The sequence below is a fragment of the Lathamus discolor genome, chromosome Z (assembly GCF_037157495.1).
Source record: "Lathamus discolor isolate bLatDis1 chromosome Z, bLatDis1.hap1, whole genome shotgun sequence".
Taxonomy (NCBI): domain Eukaryota; kingdom Metazoa; phylum Chordata; class Aves; order Psittaciformes; family Psittacidae; genus Lathamus; species Lathamus discolor.
This window is the reverse complement of record NC_088909.1, coordinates 59,815,459-59,842,226: the sequence shown is the minus strand read 5'-3', so window position 1 is coordinate 59,842,226 and position 26,768 is coordinate 59,815,459. Positions and strand designations below refer to the sequence as shown.

General features: G+C 44.3%; 1 protein-coding gene across 2 annotated transcripts in view; it reads left to right on the top strand.

Moving 5' to 3' along the window:
* The window catches only part of PSD3 (pleckstrin and Sec7 domain containing 3), a 102,479-nt gene extending 83,325 nt beyond the window's left edge, over positions 1-19,154 (top strand). For both annotated transcript variants that reach the window (XM_065662415.1, XM_065662417.1), the window contains 6 exons: positions 1,237-1,430; positions 3,807-3,877; positions 9,725-9,882; positions 10,766-10,910; positions 14,148-14,291; positions 18,724-19,154. In XM_065662415.1, coding sequence (XP_065518487.1) covers positions 1,237-1,430; positions 3,807-3,877; positions 9,725-9,882; positions 10,766-10,910; positions 14,148-14,291; positions 18,724-18,936 — 925 coding nt within the window. In that variant the 3' untranslated portion in view covers positions 18,937-19,154. The remainder of the gene's footprint in view (positions 1-1,236; positions 1,431-3,806; positions 3,878-9,724; positions 9,883-10,765; positions 10,911-14,147; positions 14,292-18,723) is intronic.
* The last annotated feature ends 7,614 nt before the right edge of the window (positions 19,155-26,768 follow it).

The following is a 26,768-nucleotide window of genomic DNA, read 5'->3' as shown; positions in this document are numbered from 1 at the left end:
CAGGAGAGATCAGGATAATACACATTGTTGCTCTAGCCTGCAGTTCTTGGAGGACATTTCTTGGGATAGTAATTCCCATAAACAGACATGGTTGTAGTGTGTTCCCAGATGAGCTTTTGGGCTGACATACACCTTGCTAATCCTCATCTGATTTGATGTCTTTGAATGTATGCATGTGATTGGAAGGTCTGCCTGAACTTTCTCTCTCTCCTGACCATCTGGGTTCAGTGAGATGCAGCGGCTTGAAGTGCACCCCCTCATCAGCCATCATTACACTTAAGTGATACTGATTTTTTTTTGCATCGTATGCTGGTCTCAGGAGAAGCATTGCTACCATGACTTTCCAGTGACAGCCTTCATCCTCCCTGACACACCTTTCCCAGTCACCTGGAGAGGAGTGTGTGGGGACTTCAAGGATACAGAGGTGCTCTCTAATCTGATGCTAACTCTGGTTCCTCCAAATACACCATCCACCCAGATTTCTCTGAAACCATCGCCCTGCTCTTGTGATGGACACCCTTTGTTTTCTAGGTTGCCTGGTCCTTTTTCCAACTGGCTGTGATGTATAAAAAGGAATTTATTAGTCAGGCAGTGCTTGTGACTTGCTGAAAAGGGTTGCATTGCTGACCCCAAGAAATGTGTTGAATACATGGCCCTAATAAGTAACATTTTGGGCAGCATTTTGTTTCTAAAATACAGATAATGTAGTTCACCTAGTGTAGTTTTTATTTTTAAATTACTACTTTTATGCTAGTCTGCAGAGGAAAATAAAGAAAAAGAAGTAGAGTCTGTGTTTCATATGCAAAGTTAAGGGCTAAGCCACAGTGATCTGCAGTAATCTAATTCATCTACATGTGAACTCATGAAGAAATTGGAGATTTTTCAGGAGAACCCAGCAGGCAAATATTTCACACTTTAGCACTCAAATAATTAGAATTAAAAAAAGGTGGAGTTTGAGGACACAGAACGGTCGTGAAATACTGGCTTTTGAGACTGTAAAAGGGAAGCTTAGGCTTCGTTGAGATCCGGCTCCTATGTCCTTGTGCTAGTGAAGGACAAGGTGAACTGAAGCTTTCCTATAATCTGACTATATTTTGGAGCATAGCTGAAGTTTTTCTCTAAATAGGGCCCCTATAAAGAGAGGGGTGTGTTTTGAAAAGGAATGTGCAAGAATAACTGAAATGAAACTTTGCTGGTTAGTCCCTCATTCATGCTTGTTTTTTACTGCTTTTTAAGGGATGAAGAAGAGAAGAAAAAGTCTCACTCAGATGGTACAGATGAAAAGGATAATGTGAGCCAGACAAAGGCTGTCAGTCGAATTGGCAACTCAAATAACCCATTCCTGGACATCCCTCATGACCCCAATGCTATTGTGTATAAGACTGGATTTCTGGCTCGGAAAATCCATGCGGATATGGATGGAAAGAAAAGTGAGTATCTTTCACTCTTAACATCTCACTTTCTTGTTATCCATGCATAATGCCACTTACGATGAGCCCATGTGCTTTCAAGGCAAATAGTGCTGCTTCATTAGGGGAAATTGCAGCAATAACAAACAATGCAGCAATTGGATTATCACACTTCCACTATTAGGCCAGGATTTACAATGTTCAGTCCCATTTGTAGCAGCTCTAATACGTAAGCATAATGAATAGTGTGATACAGCAGGCAATGTAAATCTTTTGTACTAAAAGAAAATGAATCTCATGGCTTACAGAAGACAAAACAATTTGCAGTGAATTACAGTAGCTGTTCGTAGTAGTTCAGTAATTCTCCTTTTCCTTGTGTGACACCAGATTGTTTCAAATCTCCCCATGCCTCTGGGTCTGTCTTTAAAAAAAGGCTGTTCTTTATCTCTACTTGGAAGATGCTGTAACTGTTCCTTCCCTACTTTGCTAGCCTTGAGTCATCTACCCAATGAAGTACAGCAGCTTTTGGTAACAGCCAGATTTACACTATGCTGTTCCTCCCTGCCCTTTTCTTGTGGCAAACTTGCTGTGCCTCTTACTTTTATTATTCTCTTTCCCTTTTGTCCTACATATATTTGTGATGCACTAATTATTGAAAGTCTCTGATTCACCTGTGTGTGTTCTGTTGTTTGGACATCTTCATTTGTTTGTTTTCTATTGATCTGCTACTCAGAGCATCTGTATTTTTCCCAGTTGTTTATGATCACCTACTCAGGATTCACACTCTTCGACTGCATTCTGAAGGCAAAGTCTGATTTTATGATGGGTTTCCAGTAACTGCAACTGTCTCCTAGCTTGGCTAAGCTCTTTGATGTTTGCATGTTTTGCTAATATAATTTAGAAGGTACAGTTGGAGGTTGGTGTTTGTAAGCTGGAGGCTGACAGCTGGACGGCTAAATCCAAACAGAGATGTCGAAATCAAACTGACCTCATTCTTTGTGATGACTGGATGCTTTGAATAGGTTCCTCTTTATTAAACTTCTGTTTATTTAACCTCAGTAAGTAATTGTATCTAGTTGCCTTTATTAAATTATTTCTTTAATTAAAAGTAATGAGAAATGCTCATTACTCAACACTCTGGATGCTGGCATTCTGGGGATAATCCTTTTATGAGTAATGTAATTAAGGCCACATTTTCAGAAGTTCCTGTACGTCTAGGGGGCCTGCCTGCCATTGTCGTGCCGCTCTTGAAAAAGTTACATTCTGACTCTGATTCATTGCAAATAAAATGAGACAATTTTTTTTTAAGTTAGTTAGACCTTGTTATATTTCATTTCCTACTGGAGCTGTTACAGATCAGCCTGTGCAGGATTCCTAATGAAGTGATGTGCTGGCATATTATAGGTGTTTTCTCAGGAAAGGAGTACTGAGGACTGAAGCACTTAAGCAATCCAGAGAAGGATGTAACAGGGGCCGGTGGCTGGAAGCTGTCCAAACAAATGCCAATTAGAAACAAGGCCCGTTATGTAAGATGAGAATGATTAACCTCTGGAGCAAGGGACTAATAACCTCTTCACTATCAGTTGCTGTCTTAAGATCAGAATGGGATGCCTTTTTGAGGGTGATGCTTTAGTCGTGCATGAGTTATTAATTTCAGTGCAGAGGCAAGTCGATGCTGGTAGGTGGTGCATGTTTGGTGGAGCTTAGATGCAGGCTTATAGTCTCAGGCTGTGACCGTACAGCCTGTGCCTTCTCTCCTTCTGTTGCAGCTGAATCTCAAACTGCAGCAGTCATGCTGAATCCCCCTCTTTAGGTTTCTTGAGGGATGATTTTGTTTTTCTCATTAGTATTCTGTTTAGCTCCCCTCTCTTTTTTCTTCTTTGGCTTCCCCTGTGGCTGCAGGAACAGGGGAGGGGACCAAGAAGCTATCTAACCACTCAGTGCCAACTCAGGTGTGCAGCAGTGGCAAGAGGGAAGGATGCTCTTGAGAGGCACTGCTTTCTAAGCAGTGCCCCGCTGGTCCTGAGCAATGCCTGCCAGCTTGCTGTGACATGAAGAAAGGGTATTTCCTTCTGAGAACTGTCACGGCACAGGGTGCAGACCTAGCTCTGTAGGGACAGTGTCCGCCTACCTGCAAGAGCACAAAGGCTGGATCTCTCTGACCTGCTTTCTGCATTGCTGCTGCTCCCTTCTGATCCAGTCCAGGGCTGTCGTCAGAGTTGGTTTATTACTCTCTCACACAGCAGGTATGTGCAGGCACTGTGCTGAGTTGCATTGTCCTTTGAGAAGGAGAGTACAAAGGAGGTTTAACACAGGATTAATGTAGCTTTCCTGTTGCCTAGACAAAGTGTAAAAATGGATCCAAGTTAAATGGGTTTTCATTTGTTTTCTTTGCAGCTCCCCGGGGAAAGCGAGGCTGGAAAACCTTTTATGCTGTGCTAAAGGGAACGGTCCTGTACTTGCAGAAGGTATGGGAAATCACTGTCTTTTGGAAACTAATTAAAGCGTGATAAAGCAGCAGGCATCCTCTCCGCTCTCACAGCCCACCTCCAGGCTCCTTTCCCTTTGACACACAGCGTAGCTGCACCCTCTGCCCCTTACCCTGTTTATACACACATAGGCATAAACCCTTTCATTGACATCTCTCTCTTTTCATAATTTAAAGTTCCATTGTCCCCATCCACATGTGTACCCTATCACTTCTGGTTATATCATTGCCGTCAATCACAGCTGAAAAAATAGCCAGCTTCACCAGCAAAGACAGCATTATCTCTCTATGTCTTGCATACATTCCTCTAGGCTGCTTTTAACATTGCATTTCATACATATGACTTCTCCTCCCGTAAGGCTGTCCTCCTTTCCCATCTTTTTATGGTATACATTTCTGCAGTGCCTGCAAGACCAGCTGCAAATCGACTGAATGGCGCCTTGGCCTTGGTAGGAAGCTGCAGCTTCTACTCCCCAGCAGAATGGAAGGATAAAAGGATACTTTTTTTCTCCCCAGAGCAAGATGAGATACTGGTTTCTAATAAACTTTGCTCCATGACAGCAAGAAGTCTAAAAAAAAAATGTCAGCTGAAATCCTTCAAGTCTTTTGGCACAAGTTTAAATATATTATAGTGCAGTTTTAACTGTACTCTTGGTACATGAAATGCAACATATGGGTGAGAACTGTCAAAATCAAATAAATGATAGCAACAAAGTAGATTATTAAGACTTCTTGGCCCCCAGCATAGGTGAAATATTAATGAAGTAGGTGATGTTTGTCCAGGCAGTCCTGTGTTGTAGAAGTGTGCTCCTTTGAAAGCCTTTCTATTTTTCCACTACGGTTTACAACTGTCAGGGGCACAAGTTCAAGTGCATACTGCTGTTTCCTCCTCCCCTGCTGTGGCTTTCTGAAGTTGTTGGTTTCACTGGAGCCACTCTGGATAGTCTCTTAGAAAAAAGCAAGTACTTTGGTTCTGATTTTTACAGCATGAGGTTTGCAAGGTAGATGCTCTTAGTGCAGTACCTTTTTGAGAGAGCTGAAGTCTTGAAACAGACAAAACAATCTGCAGTCAGGATGGAAGATTTGGGCTGAAAGTTGGATGTGACATACTCAAAGCCAGTGCAAGAGACCAGAACAAGGCTGAGCCTTCCTTCTGGTCCTTTTGCTAGCAGCAGGTTCAGATTTTGCTAAAGTGGCCTTCATGGCAGGTTTGAGTAATCTGCTTTGATTTCTGAAATAAATCTGAGAAGACTGCATGGCTCCCTAAGAAGTGAAAAGGTTCCTTGTCCATAACACATTAATTAATTTCTTACTTGATGTTTGATGGGGGATAAGTTTGCTAGGGGAAGAAATGGAGATGCTGTCTATTTCGGAGTCTTAATAATTTTAAGTACTCATATTAAGTAGTCATATGCATAATTAAGTACATAATTAAGTACTCATATTTTTATGAGTATTACTGGTATATTAGTTTAAAATGCTGTTTAACAAGATGTAGAGATGCTGATGTAGCATGCAAATTCTCTACAGAATGGTGCTCTTCCCGCTCTCACCAGTAAGAGAGTAATTTCACATCCGAGTGCATTTTTGCAGAATGAAATGCGTTGCTGGAGTTCTTACGTATTTGTTATTTGTGTGTCTTGCGCTTGTCACGGTATTTGAATTCAGTGATTACAGAGTAGTTACTTTGCAAAGCTGCACTCTCCCACTTGGTCCTGAAGACACTTGCTCTGAAATTATCTTACTGTAGCACAGTGACAAGCAAGGCTTTTACTTTAGTGCCTTGTACTTTTAACACAAGGTTGACAAAAGGGCCTGACGGGAAGTATCTCATTCACAGAATGATGGGGCAGCTCTGAGCCTCCCCTGGGCTTTGCTTCAGCCCTGAAATAAAGTTTGCTCAGTTAGGGATGTATCACAGAAGTTGAGGGTGCCAGGGTTTTAGAATACGCAGCTAGGCCAAGTAAAAGTTGACGAGCTGTTATTTCATTTTACAATACCAGGACACTGAAATTATCCTAATTTCAGAAGATTCAGGAGCGTTTTAGAACAGCTTGATTTCTGGGTAGAAATGTATAGCTTTGGCAGTAGTCATGGTCAAAAGATGTTTTTGCCTTTACCTTCTCTCCTGATTGTGGAATGCTATGGGACATGGTGCATTCACATAAACAAACACTCGTTTTCCCTCTTTCTCTCATCATCTGTATATTATCTGTTTATCTGTGGAGGTAACATCTGTGGTGATGGGTCCATTGCACTGAGTGCTATTCAAGTGGGGGAGATTTAAATCTCACTGTCGTAGGTGCTATATAAACACAAACACATATACCAACCTCTGCAGTGTTGCTTTCTGTGTTTATCTGTAACTCAGCTGTTCCCTCAAGACACTACCGTAATATAAATACTGTTTGTAGCAGCTGTGATTCCCCCAGTGGGCAGCGTGATCCCATTTCTGCTGTCATTCTGTTTGCATACTAGTCCAGTTCTCCTTGTTCTGCGTTCAAAGTCCATGTATGAGAGTGGTTTGTAAAGAGTGGTCACTTGAGATTTACCGAGGAGTTTATCTGGGCCATTTTGTCTCCATGCCCGCATGTATTTTCTTTTTTTATCATTGGAACTGTTCCAGTGCCAATTCATGTGCTGCATATTGTTTTATTTTTAAGTAAGTGATTTAAGAGAGATGGTTTCTGAATTAGTGAGCACAAATGCCACTGGAGGCACTCAGTGGAAGCGTTCACAATTAGCCAACTAAATATGCCTGTGCAGTATTACATAAAATGAGAGGTTTGACATGTTTGGGATGTTGGCCTTGGCCCTAGGCGTCCTCAGGCCAAGGTTACTTTCCTGCCCTCTGTTCATAGCAATAGGAAATTGTGAAGTAGGAGCTTGACAGAATGTCTGTTCACTTGACTGACATGGGATGTGATGTGCATACAAAAGAGAGGCTTATAAAGAGAAGACATAAGGCTGGCCTCACTTCCTTGCTAGACATTGCTTCTGGGCAAGCAGTGCAGGACATGGACCTTCGTGTTTTGTTCAGGCTCTTCTGTGAGGTTTGCAACATCTTTGCTCTTTGATGTTGCACTTGGCGATCTTGCGGGCTTTCAGGTGGTTTTATATAACTTTTCTCAAATGTGTTTCCTCTATTGCAATATTAAAGAAAGACCAGAATGATGTAAAGTGTTCAGTGACGAGACATTCTGGAAGAGAATTCTGCAGCTGTCACATGCAACTGAGGGAGATATCCACCCACAGTACACTGACTGATAAAAAGCCAAATACCATTCTCTGGTCTATCAAAAATGAATTTAGAAACATGCTGACTTTAGGTCAGCAGGATGTGGTAAAGTCATTCTCCAGGAGTCTGAGAGAGATGCATTCAGCGTGTCATTGCATTGTGTGCAGCACTTGCATCAGCCTTCAGTTGATAGAAAGGTCACAGTTCTTTTTTGGCTTACCATTTATTTCTTGTCACTGGCTTGGTCTAACTTTAGTGAGCTGCCTTCCGTTTCAGCTCAGCCTCCACACTGACACTGGCACATCAGAGCATGTGCTGTCCTTGATGGCATAGGAGATATGGGTGTTCCTGTGCCCCTAAGCATTCCCTGCCAGCTGGAAAGAGTTGGAGGCCTTAGAGGTGGAATTTTAACAGCACATTCATGTCCTTCTAGTCTTCTCTGAGGCTGGCCAGCTACGCAGAGACATTTCCGGTATGCTGATCAGTGCCTTTGGAGAAGTTGGCAGAGCCCCATCTGTCAAGGTAGATTGCAGCCATCTGATCCGGTGGGATTAGTGTGAATGCTATCTGTGGATAAGGAAGGGTTCTCAGCCAGGACTGCTTCTGGGACTGCCCAAATGTGGAGTTCTTCTGAAACAGGATTGGACACCAGAGTGGGTTGTGGACATCAGATGCGTCTCACAGAGGAAGCTGAGAGACAACAGGCGAGGTGATAATTGACACTGTCCCTAGGCAGTAACTTCAGGAAAGCCAGGATATTTCTCATGTTTCTGAGGTCTGTGTAAGCTCATTTCCTAGCCCTGAAGTTTTTCCAGTCCCCCTGTACAGTAGAGCAAGTCATTCCCCCCCCAAACCATCAAATAAATCGGCTTTTGAACTCATGAAGGAAGCGCATGACCTGTGGGCTTGCTTTCTCCATCTTCAAGATGGGGCTCAGCCAGACATTAGACAGCCTTCTCCAGTTCTTGTCCTTCAGCTGGAGACTTTCCCATATCTCCCTTGAAGGAAGTTTAGAGAGTGCCTTAAGCATGAGTTCAGGGCGATGTGGAAATCCCTCCAAAGGTTGCTGGGACTCAAGCTATGAGTGAGGAAGGCCATTTATCTTCGCTTACTTGAAAACTCCTTTTGTCACACATGTTAAATGCTACCCCTTGCTCATCTGTGCAGCAGTGCTTTGCCTTTCTGCTAGGCCTGCCAGATCTGTGGTGGGTTGTGTCCTTGTCTTGCCCCAGGTGGAAGTGGTGCTGCAACAGTATTGCTGGTTAGCTGCATCTCTTCAGGTCTGAGCAGCAGCAAGTCCTGAGCCTGCGATAGCTGGGCCTCTGTGAGGGAGGATGAGATGAGCAGGACGCTCTGTCCTCCCTTGTAGGAGATGGTCACTCCATCCATTGAAACTCATCTGGGAGAGCCCTGACTATACCTAGTCTGGCTGAGAGCACATGCCTTCAGCAGAGGTGTAGTTACCTCTGGGTGCAGCCCTGGTCTGCGTGCTGTCACATAAGCCCTGTAAACCAATTCATGTGTGTTAACCAGCTCCTCTTCAGCGTGGGTGCCTCCCTGGGTACTTAAGCTAGTGCTGTCCCTGCGCATGGTCTATGTCCTGCAATCTGTTGCCTGCTAAACCCCGTCTTGTAACTGTTGTGTTCAAGTAGAGGGATCAGTAGTTAACCACACGCCTGCAGGGAACTATTCCTCTGTTTTGCAGCTGTCACACCCCCTCCCTTGGTGGGTGTTTCAGATGAGACTGATTTTTTGATGTGCTAAGGGTAAGAAATAGAGTCAGTTGCAGATTGCTTTGGCCTGTCCTTCAGAAGCTAGGCTCATACAGCATTGCTGGCAAGTGCCTTTTCCTTGGAAAAGGTCCTGGCTTTCCCAAGCCATTTATAGTCAGGTAGACTTTAAACTGGACTTGTGGCTACACCGCATTTGTACCCTCATCCAGGTTCTGTAACTCAAGAGATCAAAGACTGCTCCCAGGCTAATGCTTGCAACATAGAGAAGTTTGACCCCCTGCTTTTGTCATCTGGTGTTAGGAGTGGTACTGTTGTGTCAGAAACGTGGACAGTGCTGTGCTTGCCATTTGCAGACCCTGAGCAGAGAGATTTAAAGGAGTTTGATATGTTTGCTTTGTGGAGATTAATGATGAGGATTCTCCTCTGTGTGAGGGCCTGCCAGGAGGACATACAGAGGTAGTTGTTTGGGAGAAATAAAAATTGAGCAGTGGAAGCTGAGAACCCAAGCAATTGGGCAATGGAGGTGGGGAACAGGCCATGAATGATTCCTTAAATGAAAGCTGGTAACCCGCAGCTATTGTGATAGTCAGATACTCCCAGTTTACTCCTCTTCCTGTCAAGCAGATAGTGGAACTACTTTTCTCACTTACAAAGAGATCAAAAAAACAGAAGGAAAGAGAAAGGAAAAGGTGTTAAAGGGAGTGGAAACCACTCTCAAGTGCTCTAGTCAGACTTCATTCATTTAATGTACTTTAATACTATTTATGACTATGGAACAAGTTTTTTTCTAGGTTAAGGAAAAAGGGTTATTACATGGAGAAATAAGATGCCATTTTCCCCCTGTTAACTCCTGCAGGATGAATATAAGCCAGAAAAGGCTTTGTCGGAGGAAGATCTGAAGAATGCAGTTAGTGTGCATCATGCACTGGCATCCAAGGCAACAGACTATGAGAAGAAACCCAATGTCCTAAAGCTTAAAACAGCAGATTGGAGGGTCCTACTTTTCCAAGCCCAGTAAGTGCTCACTTCTGTTTCGTGCCAGTCACTGGGGAAAGAAAGCAGTGCTGAAGGAGGGATAAATTCGTTCCCAAACAGGTTAAAGCAGAGGTTTAAGAGGTTGATTCTGTTTATTTGATCAGAAATAAGATTAAGTAGTGATTTGATTACAGTGCAAAAGTAGTTCATGAGAAAGAAGCATCAAGTTTTAAGAGGCTTTTTAATCTAGCTGAGAAAGGCATAACAAGATGCAGCAGCTGGAAGCTGAAGCTGTAGGAAATTCAATTTGGAAACAAGGCACAAACTTATAACAGTCAGGGTGATTAATCATTGAAAAAAATGTCCAAAGGCGGTCTTAGATTGTCTGTCTCCTGATGTCATCAGGTCCTAGCCGGATGTCTTTCTAGAATATATGCTTTGGTCAGAAACAAAGTTACCACTTAATACAAGAATAATTTGATTACGGTCTTCAGGCTGTGGTATCCAGACAGAACAGATGACCTGTCTTTTGCTTCTGACATTAAAAACCTGTGCATTAGTCTTCAGCATGAGCCCTTTTCTACTGAGATTCATGTGAAACCTCTAAGAAATCTGTGGTGTCCAGCACAGCTAAGACCTTAGGACATACCTCTGAATCAGGACATTAGTTTCTTTCTGTTGCCTGTGTCATCTGGATTGGATTAGGAAAAAATGTGTGCTAAGTTGAGTTGTGGACCTAATCACGAGCCAGGCTATGACTGAGATACCTGACACTAGCCACTTGCAAAGAGAGACCAGAAGACTGAACAGACTCTAAGACTTGTCCGGTTCTGGTTATTTTTGCTTTCAAAATGCCATTGAAGGGGTGGGAAAGGTAGAGGAGGCTGAGTCAACACATGCTTAAAATGTGTTTCTTCCCCAGGAGCCAAGAAGAAATGCAGATCTGGATCAACAAGATCAACTGTGTGGCTGCCGTCTTCTCTGCACCACCATTCCCGGCAGCAATTGGCTCTCAGAAGAAGTTCAGTCGTCCACTCCTGCCAGCCACCACAACAAAGCTATCTCAGGTGAGCTGTCATTATGTAGAGGGTAGGTGATAGTGATTTCTCTGGCTGGCAGGAGACTGGGTGGTTGTCCTCAGCATTATTTTGAGGCTGTTGCCACTAGCATTCCTCGGAGAGGGAGGCTTGCACCGTAAATCTCTGCTTGTTTCCTGATGCAAGGTTTGAAGTAAGGAGAGAGAAGGAGCAGACTTGAATATAATTGTTTTATAGTTTTGAAGAAAAGAAGCAATCACCAGTGTTCGTAGTACCAGATACAGAATTTTCATTCCATGGTTATGGCTCTGCAGAGGACATTTCAAATACTGTCTGACTGGTGGGTTTTTTTGAATATGCTTGTTTATTGCTACTCATTTCGGGAAAAATGGTCTTTAGCTTATTGAGGTGACAAGGTGAAAGCTGATACATCAGGCAAGCATCAGTTATATTTCTCCCACAATACTTTTCCAGCTCTTACCAGCTCAGGGATTTCTTGTTTGATGTATATTTATAAACTGTGTCTTACGTGAGCATCTTTGGTCTCCCCTTGTGATCACATAAGCTTTTAGCTTCTGCAGCATCCTGTAGCAGGGAGTTTCACAGCTCTACTACTTCTTGCATGAAAAAACACCTACTTCTGCTTGTTTCAGACAGGCTGTGTCTGATGCTTGTGCCCATAGGTCTGTGTACTCTAGGAGCCGTGATGCACGCCTGCAATCCTTCCAGCACTGGCAGGAACATGGTATTGATTGTGTTGATCAGGTTGACAGTGGCAGAGGTCACAAGTCCTTGGTGATCTAGGACAGAGATCCCAGTCCTAGGTGTAGACTTTATGAGTAACCTCCTTTAGTTTTTAAAGTCATCTGCCCATGCTGGATTGCATCTTAAATCTTTATTTTTTTTTTTTTTTTTTTTTGCCATCTTCATAGCTTAGCAACACTCCTTAGAAACCATTATCTCATAATCTGCATTTCTTTAAGAGGGTGGGGGTTTTTATGTCGCCCCTGCTTTTTCCCTCTCTGTAGCAGTAGCCTTTCCTCTAACAGTGTGGTGACCGACTTTCCATGTTCTATTCTGGGTTAAAGTTTGAAACGTGTCTCATACAGTATAATACTAACTTGTCTCATCCGTGTGGTTTACCTTTTGATCATGCATACCTTTTTAAAAATACTGTATGGCGCTCCAGTAATTTACCCCCAGTCACCAAAAAAATTTTTTTACTCACTGTTGTTCTGTGTGATTGTTCCATTTAGCACATTGTTTCCTAGTCTCATTGTTTCCATTTAATCTGGAAAGGAAAGAAATAGAACACAGCCCTGTGGTTTGTGTCTTGAAGAAGGGGAGACACGAAAAGTGGAATAAGATAAGCTGTTTTAGCTAAAGGCAGAAGAATGTGAAGTGTTCAAAGCAGATAAATTCAAAGGCAAGCAGAAACATGTTTGCTTTTATCTGTCAGTGTGGAAAAGCTGCCAGCAGGCTGCTTCTCATTTGGCAGACAAAAAAAATATGTATTGTCAAATCCCTGTGGGTTCTGTTTAGGATTTTGTGGGCCGAATCATGATGGACAGAACTTCTTCAAAGGGCCTGTTTCTGGTCAGGCAGAAGTCGGTGTGCAGTGAGAACCTAACGTGGGTGTGGGAGAGAGGTGGGACGTGACGTATTCTGCGAGATCATTGTGCCAAGTTTGCTTTCAAAAGAAAATCAGTGTCTGATCTTGGTTAGTCCAGCCGAAGAGGGACGTGACAAAGCTATATATAAAGGAGCAACCAGTCTAGAAAAGATCTACTAGGGTTTGGGGCTTTTTTCCACCTTTTTTTCTGAGAATGTGCATGTGCACACAAAAGCTGCAAAGGCCTGCTGCCCTGGAAATTACAAGTGCCAAATTAATAGTTGCTCAAAGACCTCCCATCATCAGGTTATGGAACTCACTGCAACAGGATGTCACTGGGACCCAGGATTCAGCACAATGTAAAGGGTGATTGGGCCCTAATAGAGAGAGCAAGCATATCCAGGGTAGTTACTAACAGCAACATGAATTTTTGGCAGCCAATAGCGAGTGGTTTGAACCCTACCATGTATAGGCCCAGGCATATTATCCCTTGTTTTTTTACTTTGGTTCTCTTGCAAAAGAGTTGAAACCCAAGATTAGCTGGGGCTCAGCTATTATCCTCTTTAGAAGTTTTCAATTTTTCTGCTCTTTTCCACAGCTCCAGCTCAGTGAGCCAAAAGGCTCAGTCCCTGCTGTGACTCACAGTGCGGTGCAGACATGTCCAAGCTAGGCTTGAAGCTGCAAGCTGCGCAGTCACACCGTGGGGGGACAACTACTGGCAGCTGTCCCCTCTTCTGAGGCTAGGTGCATACACAGGACCTGAGCTGGGTACTACCCGCTGTTATGACTCTGGCTAGGTCACTGAGATCTGCATGATCATGTCTCTATTTTGGACTTACCTAATTCAAGCATAAATTCAAATCCAAGCCTATAAATGGCCAGAAGGCCATGCTGCAGGAGATGGAAACCTTCTGAGCAGAGGGAAGGTTAGCTGACAGATGGACTGGAGGAAGTGAGTGGGCCTGGGATTATGATAAAGGAAATTGCCTCGAAAGGGGGAGTAGTAGCTCTTCACTTTCTGCAGCTGCACAGTGGGATAAAGGCTCGTAGCAGCTTAGTAAAACACAGTACCTTTTGGGGATTGGACAGCCCTTCCTCTTCTGGATGCACTGTATTGTTCTGAAGAAATGGAAGCTGCAGACCAGAGAGCATTTGGTTGTGCAAAAATTGAAGGAACACTGACTTCATGTCCTTTCTGTCCTGGAATGAGCTACTTTTACATTACAAAGACCTGAGGCAGGGTGTTCGCCTGTCTCATTCTGTCCTTGGTCTGACTGCATACACAGCTGCCTTAATTAATTTGCCAAAAAGTGTATTAGAGCAGGAGTGTCATGTTGTCAGTAATGCTCTGCAGCAAGCTGCTTCCGTTGCTCTCAGCAAGGTGAGGGATGGCAGGTTTGCTATCCTTCCCGGTGGCATCTGCTAGCTGCCGAGTTTTTCTGCAAACTTGGCCACTTTGCTTGGGTGCCTTTGAGAGAGGTGTTGGGGACAGAGCTCTGGGATAACAGACCTTATCAATCTGATTATGATTAGTTAAAGGAGAGAAGGAGAGAAAGAAAAAGAAACTAATTGGTATTATTGTACAGGTGTCTATTTTCCTGTGCTTATCAAATATTTTAGATTCTGCCTCTTAAGTGCCTAATGTGTTTTTCAAGGATGACCAGCTGAAGTCCCATGAAACTAAGCTGAAACAGATCTCCACTGAGCTTGCTGAGCACCGCTCCTATCCTCCTGACAAGAAACTCAAAGGCAAGGAAGTAGAGGATTACAAACTGAAGGACCACTATCTGGAGTTTGAGGTATGTATAGGAAACATGATTACTTTTCCTGTTTGGGTGTACTTTTTGGATGAGGCAGCTGGTCCTATATTTTGGATACAGTTTCAACTTAGGTTTCAATTTAGGTTGTGCATTTTTCACCTCACTTCACCAAGGAATAAGTTCGTATCCAGCAGCTGGGATGCTGCTCCTCTTTCTGATAAGAACTTCCTGGGACCTTAGCCATGAATTTAGCTCCTGACCTGCAAAACAGGTGATATACCAGATGTATCTGTTTGAAGAGATGATAAGGTCTTCAGGCAGGAGCCGTCTCACACTGCAGGACTATGCATTGTGTACTGTCTTGGCACCTCGATCTTCACAGGATGACAGCATTCTTCAGTAATGCAGATCATGATGATTGTCTTCCATTGGTACGTTCTGAAAGAAATGCTCTTCTAAAATTACTGTCATAGGCATGCCACATCAGAGCCATTTGTGCTGTGTACCAGTGAGTGAGCTGGATGTCAGGATGAGCAGGAAAAGGGTAGAATTAAATATCACAGGACTGAGTGATGCGACTTAGGCAGCTGCATTAGGAGGTTGTTGTGAGTATTTGACAGCAGCTTTTGTCCATCATAGTATCTGCCACACTGTAGGTCTGTGTGGGAGGGGCTCAGCAACCATTCATTCCGACATCTTTGAGTTTTCCCTCCCAGAAACTGCAAGTCAGTGTTGCCTTGTGTCTGAAAGGATCCTACTTTAGATAGGCAGTGCCTGGCAAGGAGAATCCATAATCGGAAGAAGAGGCAGGTAAGACAAAAGTCAGAGAGACCACCAGAGGCAACAAAAGCCTCCATAACTGAAGTAAGCCTCCTGCCATGTGTTATATAAGCTGGAGAAAGAAAGACAAGGAGGAAGGTCCAGGGAGCTAACAGGCTTGTTGGCTGCCCCTCCGTCCATGAGAAGATGATGGAGCAAATTCTCCTGAAAATAACTTCAATAACTTCATTAAAGACAAGGAGGTCATCATGAGTAATAAGCATAGCTTTATGGAGGGGAAATCATGCCTGACTGACATGATAGCCTTCTACAATGAAATGTCTGGTGTGATGGATGAGAGTAGAGCAGTGGATGTTGTCTGTTCTTGAATTTAATGAGGATTTTGATATTGTCTCTGTTAGCATCTTTGTAGACAAGCTGATAAAATGTGGACTACGAAATTGACACTTAGGTGGTTTGGAAACTGGCTGAACAGTCAAGATCAAAGGGTTGTGATCAATGGTGCAATGTCAGTTTTGAACACAGCACTTGGATGTACAGAGCAAGCCTGTACCTCTGTACTCTTTCCTTCTACAGGGGGTCTTGTGCAACTTGAGAGAGCAAAGAGTTACTTGGATTTGAGTCCTTGACAAAAAGTTTATTTCAATCTCTTCTAGAAGCACAGTGAGTTAGGATGAAATGTAGATGATTTTAGAAAGATTGATAGAGAAGGAGATAGTTGTGAGGTTTTTTCTGTTTTCTGTCAATTTTATCATTGCAGTCTTTAGAGAAACATTTCTCACATACCTTAGTACAAGCCAGAACCGTTACAGCCCAGGAAACAAAAGGTACCTTCTTCCCTTGTGAAAGCCTTGAGCAGCAATTGAACTGTGCAATTCAGATATGTGATCAGCACAACAGGAATGCGTGTCTGGGTGATGATGATGATTCAAGGTGCTGATATGCAATGCGGTGTTACCTTCACACCTGGGACAAAGTTTGCAGGCCATGCTGAACTATCAATGGACAGTAAAAAAAAAAACCAAACAACAAAAAACCCCCAAAACCAAAGGTGAGCTATATGAAAATCCTGAATGGAAAATTTCCCCAGGTTTGGGGGTTTCCTCAACTTCCCTTCAGAACAAAATCCTGCCAGGATGAGGCAGGAGGTGGTGACAGACGTTGCTGCATTGGGTCAAAGCAAAAGAGCAAGAGGCAGATGGGGCAGTATTTTGTACTTGGCTCTTTCAGGCTGAGACTGCAGACCAGACCTTGCATCCATGTACAAAGGAGCATACTGGTACATTTCCAGAAGCACATCAGAAGGGCCTTTGAGTCCCAAAGGAAGCAGAATATTCCCGTTAGAAAAGCAGAAACCAGATTTCTTTTCTGCAGGCCCTTGTAATTCCCCTTTTTCTACACCCACATGAAGTACATGAACATGAAGTGTTCCCTTCATTCTTATTCTGGATGAAAGACAAATGAAATGGTGTTTCCCCCTGAGGGCAGGTGAAACAGGAGGCACCTGGGTCAGGGATGCAGCGAGGAATATTTCTTCTTGCTGGTGTGTTTACTTGTAGACACCAAGGAAGGAACATTACTCTTTGCTTGCTGTGTGAGCAAGTACTGCTCCAGATGATGGTTGCTCATTGGAGCAAATTAATGATTTGAGAGAGATCTTTTGAGTGCTGTCAGGTGAGAGGTGAAGATAGAAATTTAATGGGTGGCTATTTCATCTCCTCTTTAGTATATGCTCTTGTTCTTCAGAGAGAACGTTTCAGAAGCTTTTGAGTAGTTTAACTTCTTTTTTTAAGTTTTGTGGGTTTACTTTCTTGACAGAATTTTCCAGATCAATTTCTTTTAAGGAAAATTTTCCACCAGCTTTAATACCTACCTTCAAATGTGAGATCACTGAAAGGGCAAGCTTGTTGCAGTTGAAATCAAAATAGCAACTTCCAAATGCATTGCATAATTGCGATAGAAATCATGGGCCTACAAAGTCCATTGGCAGACTTGCTGGGCAGAAATTGCATTAGATTTCTATTCTGAATGGTGGGTCTATTGACCCTGGTGGCGTTTACTGCACCAGCAAAAAGTGGAAGTCCATACAGTGGTAAAGTCCCTCTCTACCCTGATGATCCCAGGCTTAGAGCACTGGCTTGCCTTTTCTTTTGCAGAGGTGTCCTGTTCATTATATGCTGAATCGTTCATCAGCCCAGTGCATCACGATCAGGGTTCTGCTTGCTGTTTCTCTGTTTCTTTTTTTATTGAATGACACATCTTACCTGCTTTATGTGTTTGTCTTTCGTGTTGTGGAGCTGGAACTCCAGATATGGAATTGATCAGACTGCTTTTTTTTAATTTAATTTTTAGGTGGATTTTTTTATGATCCTCCTCTATGCGGTTCTGTTTACTCAAAGGACTGTTTGGAAACCCAGTCACGTTCTCTCCTTGTTTGTAATTTTTCCCTTTATATTCCACACTTCAAAGTAGTTACCAAGTTTTTTGACTTCCTGCCCTTCCTGCTATTGCCAGAACTTTATTATTTTATTATAAATAGGAAGAATTTTTCTTCAACATTTTTTCCTCTGTCAGGTACATAATAGTTGGCTGCTGTTTTGCCACTTTGAAATATAAATTAGCAATCAGTATGGGTGTTTACTGCTTCCATCCCTGACCCCAGCCCACTGAGATCATCTGAATTACAATGCCTGCATAATGTCTTTAGTGGATATGTCAGGGGCACATTTTTAAACAAATCCTTGGGAGGTGGGTTGCTTTGTTCTCAGGACCTCCTGCACCAGCTTCTGATTTTGAGGTCTTCTGTTAATGTACCCTCATTTTGTTGGTTGCCAAGACATTCTGTGCAAAAAGATGGTATTGTGGCACACAGCAGAATCTTCCCCTTGGAGAGGGAAAGCTTCACTCCAAAGAACAGAACACGTGGGGCACAGTAAAGTGAACTTTTTCCAATTGTAAAATACAGGTGTCTGGACAGAGAGCAACCTTCATCATTCACCGTGTGTGGCCCTGTAAAGGAAACATGCCTTGCTGCTTTCAGCCCTCTCATTTGCTCCTTTTTGTTCAGGTTTGGTCTTGCAGAGCATCCTCTCACAAGCTCAGTGGTGGCCAAGCCAGTACTATCTGAGTTTAGGAGTGCCCTGCTTTGGTTTCTCCCCCGGGGCTAAAGCAAGGAAAAGGACCTTTTCCTTCACTGCAAAAGGAAAAGGTGGGAGTAGAGGGCTGCAGGGAAGAGCTGTAGCAAACCAGAGCAGGATTTTTGTTGTCCCTTACTTTGCTGCATTCTTTCTCCTGCGTGGGGCACGTAGCATCTCAGTACGTGTGAGCACAGAATATGACTCAGTGTGACTGGAGTCAGCAAGCTCTTACTTGGCTTTGTTACTTGGAAATCCTTATGCGCTTCAAGTATCTGAGAGCCACCGTTCAGCTTAGCTCTGGGAATTGTTTGCTGCTGTGTGCCTCTAATTGCACAGCGCCCCCGGGCTCAACCTGCCTTGAATCTTTTTTGTAGAGTGTAATTTACATTACCCACCATTGTTCATGTCCACATCAGGCACCATTGTTCCCATCCATATTAGGCTCTTGACTTTCTTCAAGGCCAGCAGAGAGCATTAAGTTATGGGTACGATATCTCAAGTGCTTCTGCAGATTTTTTTGCAGGCTGATTCAGGTTTTTCTTTTAATTTCCCAGAAAAATCGCTATGAGACTTACGTCAGTCTCCTGAAAGAAGGGGTGAAGGATCTGCTGAGCGGAGGAGAGAATGATGCACCAGGACTGAAGAAATCCCACTCGAGTCCCTCATTGAACCAGGAGTCTCCAGTTAGTGCCAAGGTGAAACGCAACGTCTCAGAGAGGAAGGACCACAGGCCAGAAACACCCAGCATTAAGCAGAAGGTCACTTAAGGTGCAAATGACAGCTAGAGGAACAGCCATGAAGCAAAGTACCGGTGTTCAAAATTTTTCCATTTAATAACCTGTCATTCACAAAAAAAAAAAAGTGCATCTGCCTGAATGGGGTGTTAGTGACATTTTCTATTGTATATTTTTGCTGTTTCTGTGCAGATTGTGGGAGATGTCTTTGCTCCTGCTTTGCTTTGTTAATTTATCATTTAGCAGTTGAAGCATCAGGACTTTCTTGTGTTGTTCTGTTTCTAAAGGAGCTCTGGAAGAGATAGAGCGCTGTGACGTATATTCTGTCTCTTCCCCATTTATCTCCTCCCATCGGCACGTGGCTTTCATCTCTCGAGTCACTTGTCACTTTATTGACGTGGTGGGTGGGAAAAGTAACTGGACAAATGCTGCAGTGCTGTGGAAGAGAGCTGTAGCTGTGAGAAGAGCTGTGCAATCAGGCAGCTGCAGAAGGCTAGCTAGAGCTAGGGGTGCTGGGAACAATGTGAAGCATGTTGGTACTGGTACTTAGCAGCAGTAAATAGTCACTGTTGCTTATCATTATTGCATTGGATTGACCCTGGACCCACGAGCACGAAGGAGTGAAACCTGGAAACCTCTGGCAATGCTAGGATGACAGCATTTGAATACTTTGTTTGCTTTCTCACAAGCAAAGAGCCTTCTCCTGAGTTAGCAGGCTGGGAGGTATCCAGACCTGTGCTCTCTGCAGTCAGGGAGATTAGGGATCTCTTGACCTCCCGGTCAGAATGCCTACCTGGGCTTTAAGTTTATTTGTGGAGAAGGCTGCTGTAAATGTCAGCCGTTAGCATTGTATTTTAAAGACAAAAGGCCTCTGTGTAGTTTTTAACTATACGCTCTCACTTAGCTGCTATATAGAGCCTTATGATGTATTGTTCCCTGATGTTCCCCCTTCCAGGAGTTTCCGTGTTGGTGTGCACAGATAGGTGTTTGTAATTTCTCTGCTAGTGTCAGAGCCCTTTGCCTTTTCTCTTCAGTAAGGGATTCTCCTCAGATCTCCATTTTTCTGCTTTAGCTCACCTATAAGTGGAAGAGGCTGGTGCAGACTGGAGAAGGGGACAGATGTCCTCACTGCGGGCTGGGTTTTGATGCCACACTGGCTATTCTGTGCCTGGAGGCCAGCACAAGGCAGCCTCAGCTTTGGCAGATCTTATTCTCCACCCACCATGAGCCAGCTCACCTTGCAGCTCCTGTGTACCCTGCACCAGCCTCTAAGAAAGAAGCGCAGGACAGGGAGAGGCCACCATGGGTAAAGCTTTTTGTAGTTGAAAGCCTCCTGGTTTGTGCCACAGATCCCTCAGGGCCAGCAATTTTCAGGCACAGGGGGTAGAAAGATGATGTAGAAATCATTTTCCTGCTCTTGACCGTCTCGCCTGGATGGCATTGTGGCTCTGCAGAGAGCACTTTCTCACCTGATACTTAACCTTGGGTTTTAACCTCAGGTTTGATACTGGCCCGCTGAGTGAGCTCAAACAGGTCTCTGCCATTTTGCGTCACCCTTCCCCTACATGCAGTACAACCAAACTAGCCTTTCTTTTGTTTGTTGCTAGGCACAACAAACCTGTGTTGTGCCTGGCGCAGGACAGCCTTCCTGATGGATGTAATTCTTAGTGCATAAAGAGGAGTCAAGATCAATGCAAGGATTGTTTGGAAACGCACTGGTGTTTCCAGCCCGAGTAGTCAAAGGACCACACATCAAAAAAAATTACCACCTCGGTGGCTTTGTGCCCTGCCAGACTTGCCAAATGGTCCAAGTCAATTAATCTAGCTTATTGAACTGCCAGTTCAGTGGGCAGGACAGGGAGTGATCAAAGAGAAAAGGACCATAACAGGCACCGCATGACTTGCCTCCCTCACTGAGGACCACCGTTCAACAGCTTTTGCGATGCTGTGCTCACTGTTGTCTGTAACGGAGATGTTGCACTTTCAAATGCGGGAGGTGGTGAAGCAAATCAATCCTTGCAGTTGCCGCGCATCAGAAAAACCAGAGGGACTGTTCCCATGTGTGATTGCTGGGACATATCTAGTATCTGCCACTGGTAGAAGTCAGGAGGCTGGCTCCCAATCCTGCTAAAACTGCAGAGTCCTGAATAGAAACCATCCGTACTTACCAAGTGCTGGAGCATTAGAAATTGTGCATGCTTACTACAGTGGAGCAAATGTGCAGTCCTCTTACTGAAGGAGAGAAATGCCTTATGCTGCTTGGAGCTGAAGTGATGTGGTGCAGGATGCTGTGTTAAGAGACTCAGGGTAGACAGGTGCATGACAGTGCTCATTGGGAGGCATTGTTTGAATTAATCAAATGTGGTAGATCAACAGCTCTCCAAGGGGAACAAAGCCAGATCCCTGCATGCTCTAGTGGTTTAAAACAAGCAGGAGAGAGTAGAAGAAATTCATTCAGAGACCGCTGAATGCTTATTTAAGAAGAAAACTTGTCCTGTTACTGAAAACATTGCTAGTAAGCATGCAGAAGAAACAAAAAATAAATCTGGAGGTTTGTAAGTGGGCCTTGGTTAGCTGTCAGGGTGGGGTTGTCTAGTTGAGCTTTCAAAGACCGGCTGGAATATGCCCAGCAAACCTCTTGTGATTACAGAGTGCAGTGCCTTAAAAGGCAAAGAGGTGACATTTAACTTCTTTTTTTTCCCCCGGCTTTAAAAATATTCTTGTTGCTGTAGACTGCAGTTAAATTGAGGAACCCAAAAAGAAATTATGTGTGTAAAATGCATTGCCCAGCTTTGACACTGAAACAGGATAATTCCTCTTCAAAGTCATTGCAAAGGAAATGATTCGAAACAATAAGAAAAGTCAAAAGTGAACTGCAAAAATGGTAATTTTTTTTTCCCCATTATTTATTCTGTGTTTCCATGTGCACATATAAATGGATTAGGGTGTATTTTTTAAAGTCTCATCTGGACTTAGCAAATGCAGTTCTTTCAATGCGTGTCTTAGTCATTAAACATTTGAGCTTGGAACACTCTTGGTGAGACTGCTGAGGCATGCAGATTAATTTACTGAGGATTTTTCAGGTTCTGCTTAAGTTTTAATTAATGCCATTTTGCTCCATTGCTTTGCAAATTCTAGCCATTGCAAGCACCCATGTGAAAATGCACGTATTAGAAGCCGAGAGAAAAAAGTGATCCTGTTGTGAATGCCTGTGGCTTCTGGACTCCCTTGGGAATAGGATCATCTGTTAGGCAGTATGCAGATAGTATTTAACCATCTTCTGTTTGAGGACAGGTTCTGAGGAAGTCTCAGTGGTGCATCTTCTTGGGTTGCACTACTGAGAGTCTGGCCAGATAGCTTTGCATTGCTCTGCCTTTCTGCTGAAATGTTTGCTTTTAGCTGAGATCAGAGCTTGACCGCAGTGGCTCTGGAGCTCCTGTTGCAATGTGTAAGGATACTCTGCTGGTTTCCAGCCCTCCTCTGAGACCCACCATGCACCTGAACTTGATATCAGCAGCACAGCCTGCAGCTTTCCGGGGGTGCTCAGTGCCAACAGGAGTTACTGGCAGACCACCATGAGCGTGTGTGTGTGCAAGCCAGTGTTTGCGTCAGTGAAGCAGGGAGGTTTCATCCTTCCTTGTCATCTTCCCTGCTGCGGCATGCAAATGTTGCTCAGGCAAAGCTTCTGTCTGCGTGCTCAGAGTGGGGGATGCTGGGAAGGGATCAGGATGGGGCCAACGGATTTTAGCATCCCTCCTATAAAGATGCAGACAGAGGTCTTTGAGGACCCATCCTGCTTGGAAGCACTGCTGGTTGTTCACCCTCCGGAGGCTGGACCATCTCCTCTCCTGGCTGAGGGAGGTGAGGCAGGAGAGGGCCTCACTGGGTCTGCACTTGACAGCAGGGAGGTGAAGGACAAAATTGCTTTCCTCATTCCCTGTGTAGTAACCAAAGCAGGTGAGATCTTCTCCTGAAGCCAAAACCACACTGTTCTCCATGAGTCAGCAAGATGCAGGGGTCTGGTGGAGATGGTTTTCGTTCAGCAGCGGCTGCTAAAGAGACTCTCTGGGCTGGCTGTGTGTTTGTGTGCGTCTTGCAGATAAATCACGCATGGACCAGTGAACATGACTACAGATTTTAAATCCAGTATTTATGTTGTGTCTTTAATTGATGTAGAGAGATAAGTCAGCCAGCAGAGTGATTAATGCAGGGGAGCTGTGGGGGAACGCTGTTCAGCTGTGACGCCAGCTCAGACAGTTTTTCATCTGTAGCCAGCCACTTGTAAATGGTTACCAGAAGCTTTCTAAAGGCTTGTAACAGCTCATCCCTTAAGTGCTTTCCCTCTGATCCCACCTGCTCCTAGGATGCAGTCTGCCCACATTTTGAGGCTCTCTTGGAGCCCTGTTTTGAGCAGGAGTGTGGGCTAGCAGACCTCCAGAGACTGCAATTGCTTGGTGATTTTTTCACAGCCCTAGTGCCTTCTGGTAACAAGGCTTGTGGTTCTTCTGGCCTGAAATAGTCAGCATTTTTGCCTTTCTCTGGTGGGGAAGTGAGGTTCTTGGTTCATTAGAGCAGCTTGTTCGGTGAGGAGGTGGATGTGGCAGTGGAGAAAGTCAAAGGTGGCAGGGTAAATCATTGGGCTTCTGCAGGTACTGAATGGCAATATTCTTCTGAAAAGTGTGGAAGGCTTTTCTCTGCAGACAGTATACCACTTAACTGTGTCTACATTCTCCACCCCTAATTCAATTTTGGCCTTATCACAGTTAGTCTGACAGCTCCTCCTCCTTTTCTGTCAAGCTGCTCCTGTCTGTCATCTTAGCACCTCAGCTGCTTCTGTATAACAGGTCTCTTTCCTTCCATGCTTGCAGAAATCCAGAAAATTTGACTGTCCCGTCTTCCCTTGAGAAAACCTGCTCTGAAGCAGTGCTGTGTTGAATGGATAACCCTGTGAACAGCTTTATCATTCTGCTCCTTGGTAGCCTGGTTTCCAGCCACAGTTATAGCTGGGAGGTGTGAGACAGAGTTTCAGACTGCTGTAATCCTCTAGCGTTAGCTGCAGGGATGCAAGGTCCCCCCTCCCACACTCAGACCAGACACTTGAGACATTCCTGGTCTCCTTTCCGAAAGTCTCGGAGGCAGAGGCAACCCATGCTGTGGGGAAACTTTGAAACACTGTTTTGCAAGGAATTGGGAACTTTGCAAATCAGGCCATACATCTTCCAGCCTTTGGGAGTGGTGAAGAAAAGAAAAATAATTAAAAGAAAGGCCATTTTCAACCAGTGTCCCTCAAGCACAGAGGTATCCAGGTTATCGGAACCACCATCTGCTGTTGCAGAGGCAAAGGCAGTATACACACCTTATCTCCAGCAATCTTACAGCTTGCTGCTGGTTTAAACTTTCCCTGGTATTGCTCTCCCCAGGCTCTGGAATGTCACATCTGCTCTGAAGAGGGCAGTTGTGAAGTCCTTGTTTCTCCACAGAGCACAACCAGAGCTCCTTAGCGTGTGCCCCAGGGATCCATTCACTAGGCTGCCTGGGGGTTTGAACCAAAGAAGCTGTATCAGAAATTTCTTTGAAAGAGCTTGTCCTGGGTTTACCAGCAGCCGTTTTTCTCCTTCTCAGTAGCTGGTGCAGCGCTGTGTTTTGACTTTCAGCCTGGGAACAGAGCTGATAACACCAATTGTTTTCAGTTGTTGCTAAGTAATGTTTACCCTGACTAAAGACTTTGTGAGTCTCATGCTCTGCCAGGGACGAGGGGAGGCCAGGAGGAAGCAGAGACAGGACACCTGCCCCAAGCTAGCCAAAGAGGTATTCCATACCACAGCACGTCATGCCCAGGGAGGTAACTGGGAGTTACCCGGAAGCGCACGGGCTCTCTTCAGGGTGGTCGAACTCGTTCGATGGTGGTATCGTATTCTCTTGTTATTTCCCTTATCGCTATTATCATTGGCGGTAGCAGCAGTGATTTGTGTTACACCTTAGTTACTGGACTGCTCTTATCTCAACCCATGGGAGTTACATTCTCTCAATTCTCCTCCCCATCCCTCTGGGAGCGGGGGGCTGGGGGAGGGGGGGGAAGGAAAGAAAGAGGGAGGAAAAAAAAAAAGGTGGGGAGAGTGAGTGAATGAGCTTTGTGGTTGGGTTTAAACCATGACAGAGCTGATCTCCTGTGCTCTTCAGAGGGTATTTTTAGTGCATATAGAAGCAGTGTGCCTGGCATCTCCCCTCTCCCAGAGCTCTCCCAGCAGCATAGGTGTAGTCTAGTGAGCTGCTTCACCTGCAGCTTCTCCATGTGGGACATGTGCTGCAGCTACAAGAGGCTTTGTCAGCCTCTATAGAAATGATGTTGCCTAAACTGAGCACCAGTACATAGGACAGTGATACTGTAGGAATACCAGTGGCTGGTCACCTGCTGGAGAATGTGTGTTTGAGCATTGCCCTCAGTGCTGGGGGTAATTAGAAAGGCTGGCTTCCTCTTCCACCTGTACTGTGCTGCTTGAGGAACTGTCCCTACCACCTGCTGCTTTTCTCCCTTGTGACAGCAGCACCCTCAACCAGGGGTGCTACAGTCGCTTTATGAGGAGGCTGGTTTAAATGGGAGCAAGGAGGACAGGTCCCAGTGAAATATGTCTGCATGCTATCTGGGAGTATCTGCTCTCCTGTTGGCAACAGTGAAAGGAGGCAAGCTCAGCCCTGCCTGAGAGAATGTACCATGCCCATCCACTTTGTTAGCTGTGTTGAGGCTCCTTTTTAGTTATTTATTAGAGCATTTTCCATAGCAAATGCAAGCAACACCTTTCCCAAGAGCTGCACCATTGACCTGACTTTGTTCCCATGGTCAGGAGGAGCAAATTTAGGCCAGCCCAAAGTGTGCTTTGTCCTCCCATTTGAACAATGAGCAGTCATTAAAAATTATAAATGTTTAAACAATGAGGGACCTCCCATGGCATCTGCTATTAAATCTGTGCCAGGGATCAGCTGGGGTACTGGCCAGAAGTTTATTTGGACCAAGGAAAAGTACATCACTTAGCAATGAAAAGATTGAAAGTGCTACAGACTACAAGGACAGGATTTTTTCTCTGACATAAACCATTGTAATTAGTAGCCACTCTATAGCAGTGGTCTTGGACGTAATTCACCTAAATGAGACCAGCACAAGAGGGTATTTTTGTGTAAGCAGGCAAGGTTTCAGCTTCACTGCTGTTTCCAAGCTGCCATGGAGACTTGCTTGACGCAAAATCCTCTGACTCCCCTGAGCCTCTTGCTGGAATAAGGGAGGTCAATGATATCCAGTCTGTGACACTGCACAAGGCAAACCCTTATCAGTGATTCAAGTCTTACATCACTTACGTGCTTACGGAAACCTCATGCTCAGTGCTTTCAAATTCCGAAAGAGTGCAGGAGGAGAAGATGTGTGGGTTGTGTGGGGATTTTTGTTATTTTCTTTATTTGTTTGTTTGCTTTTGTTTTTTTGTTTTTGAATTTGTATTCATTAGAACTGTGTCCTCTTACTCAAGGCTGGGATAATAACTTGGCTTAAAGAACAGAGTTTCTGACAGTTTGAAAACTTTTAAGTTCAATACTGTTTGCGTGAGGTACAATCTGAGGCTTTTACATTACTTGGTGAACATGTTACAGTGGTGCCTATAGATGTGTGTATGTATTTCATAGGTATAGTATGGCTTCTGTGGCTCAGCACTCCAAAGCCTGCTGTTGTTCTTTTCTGGGGCTTGTTTTGGTCAACGCACTTAAGCAGCTGCAAACTTTGTTAGGTTCTTTGTTGTTCTAGTTCTGAAATTAGGTTAAACAGTCATCAGAGCTTTTGCAGATTTAGGGTATCCCTTGAGCTGCCTTGATCTCCATGT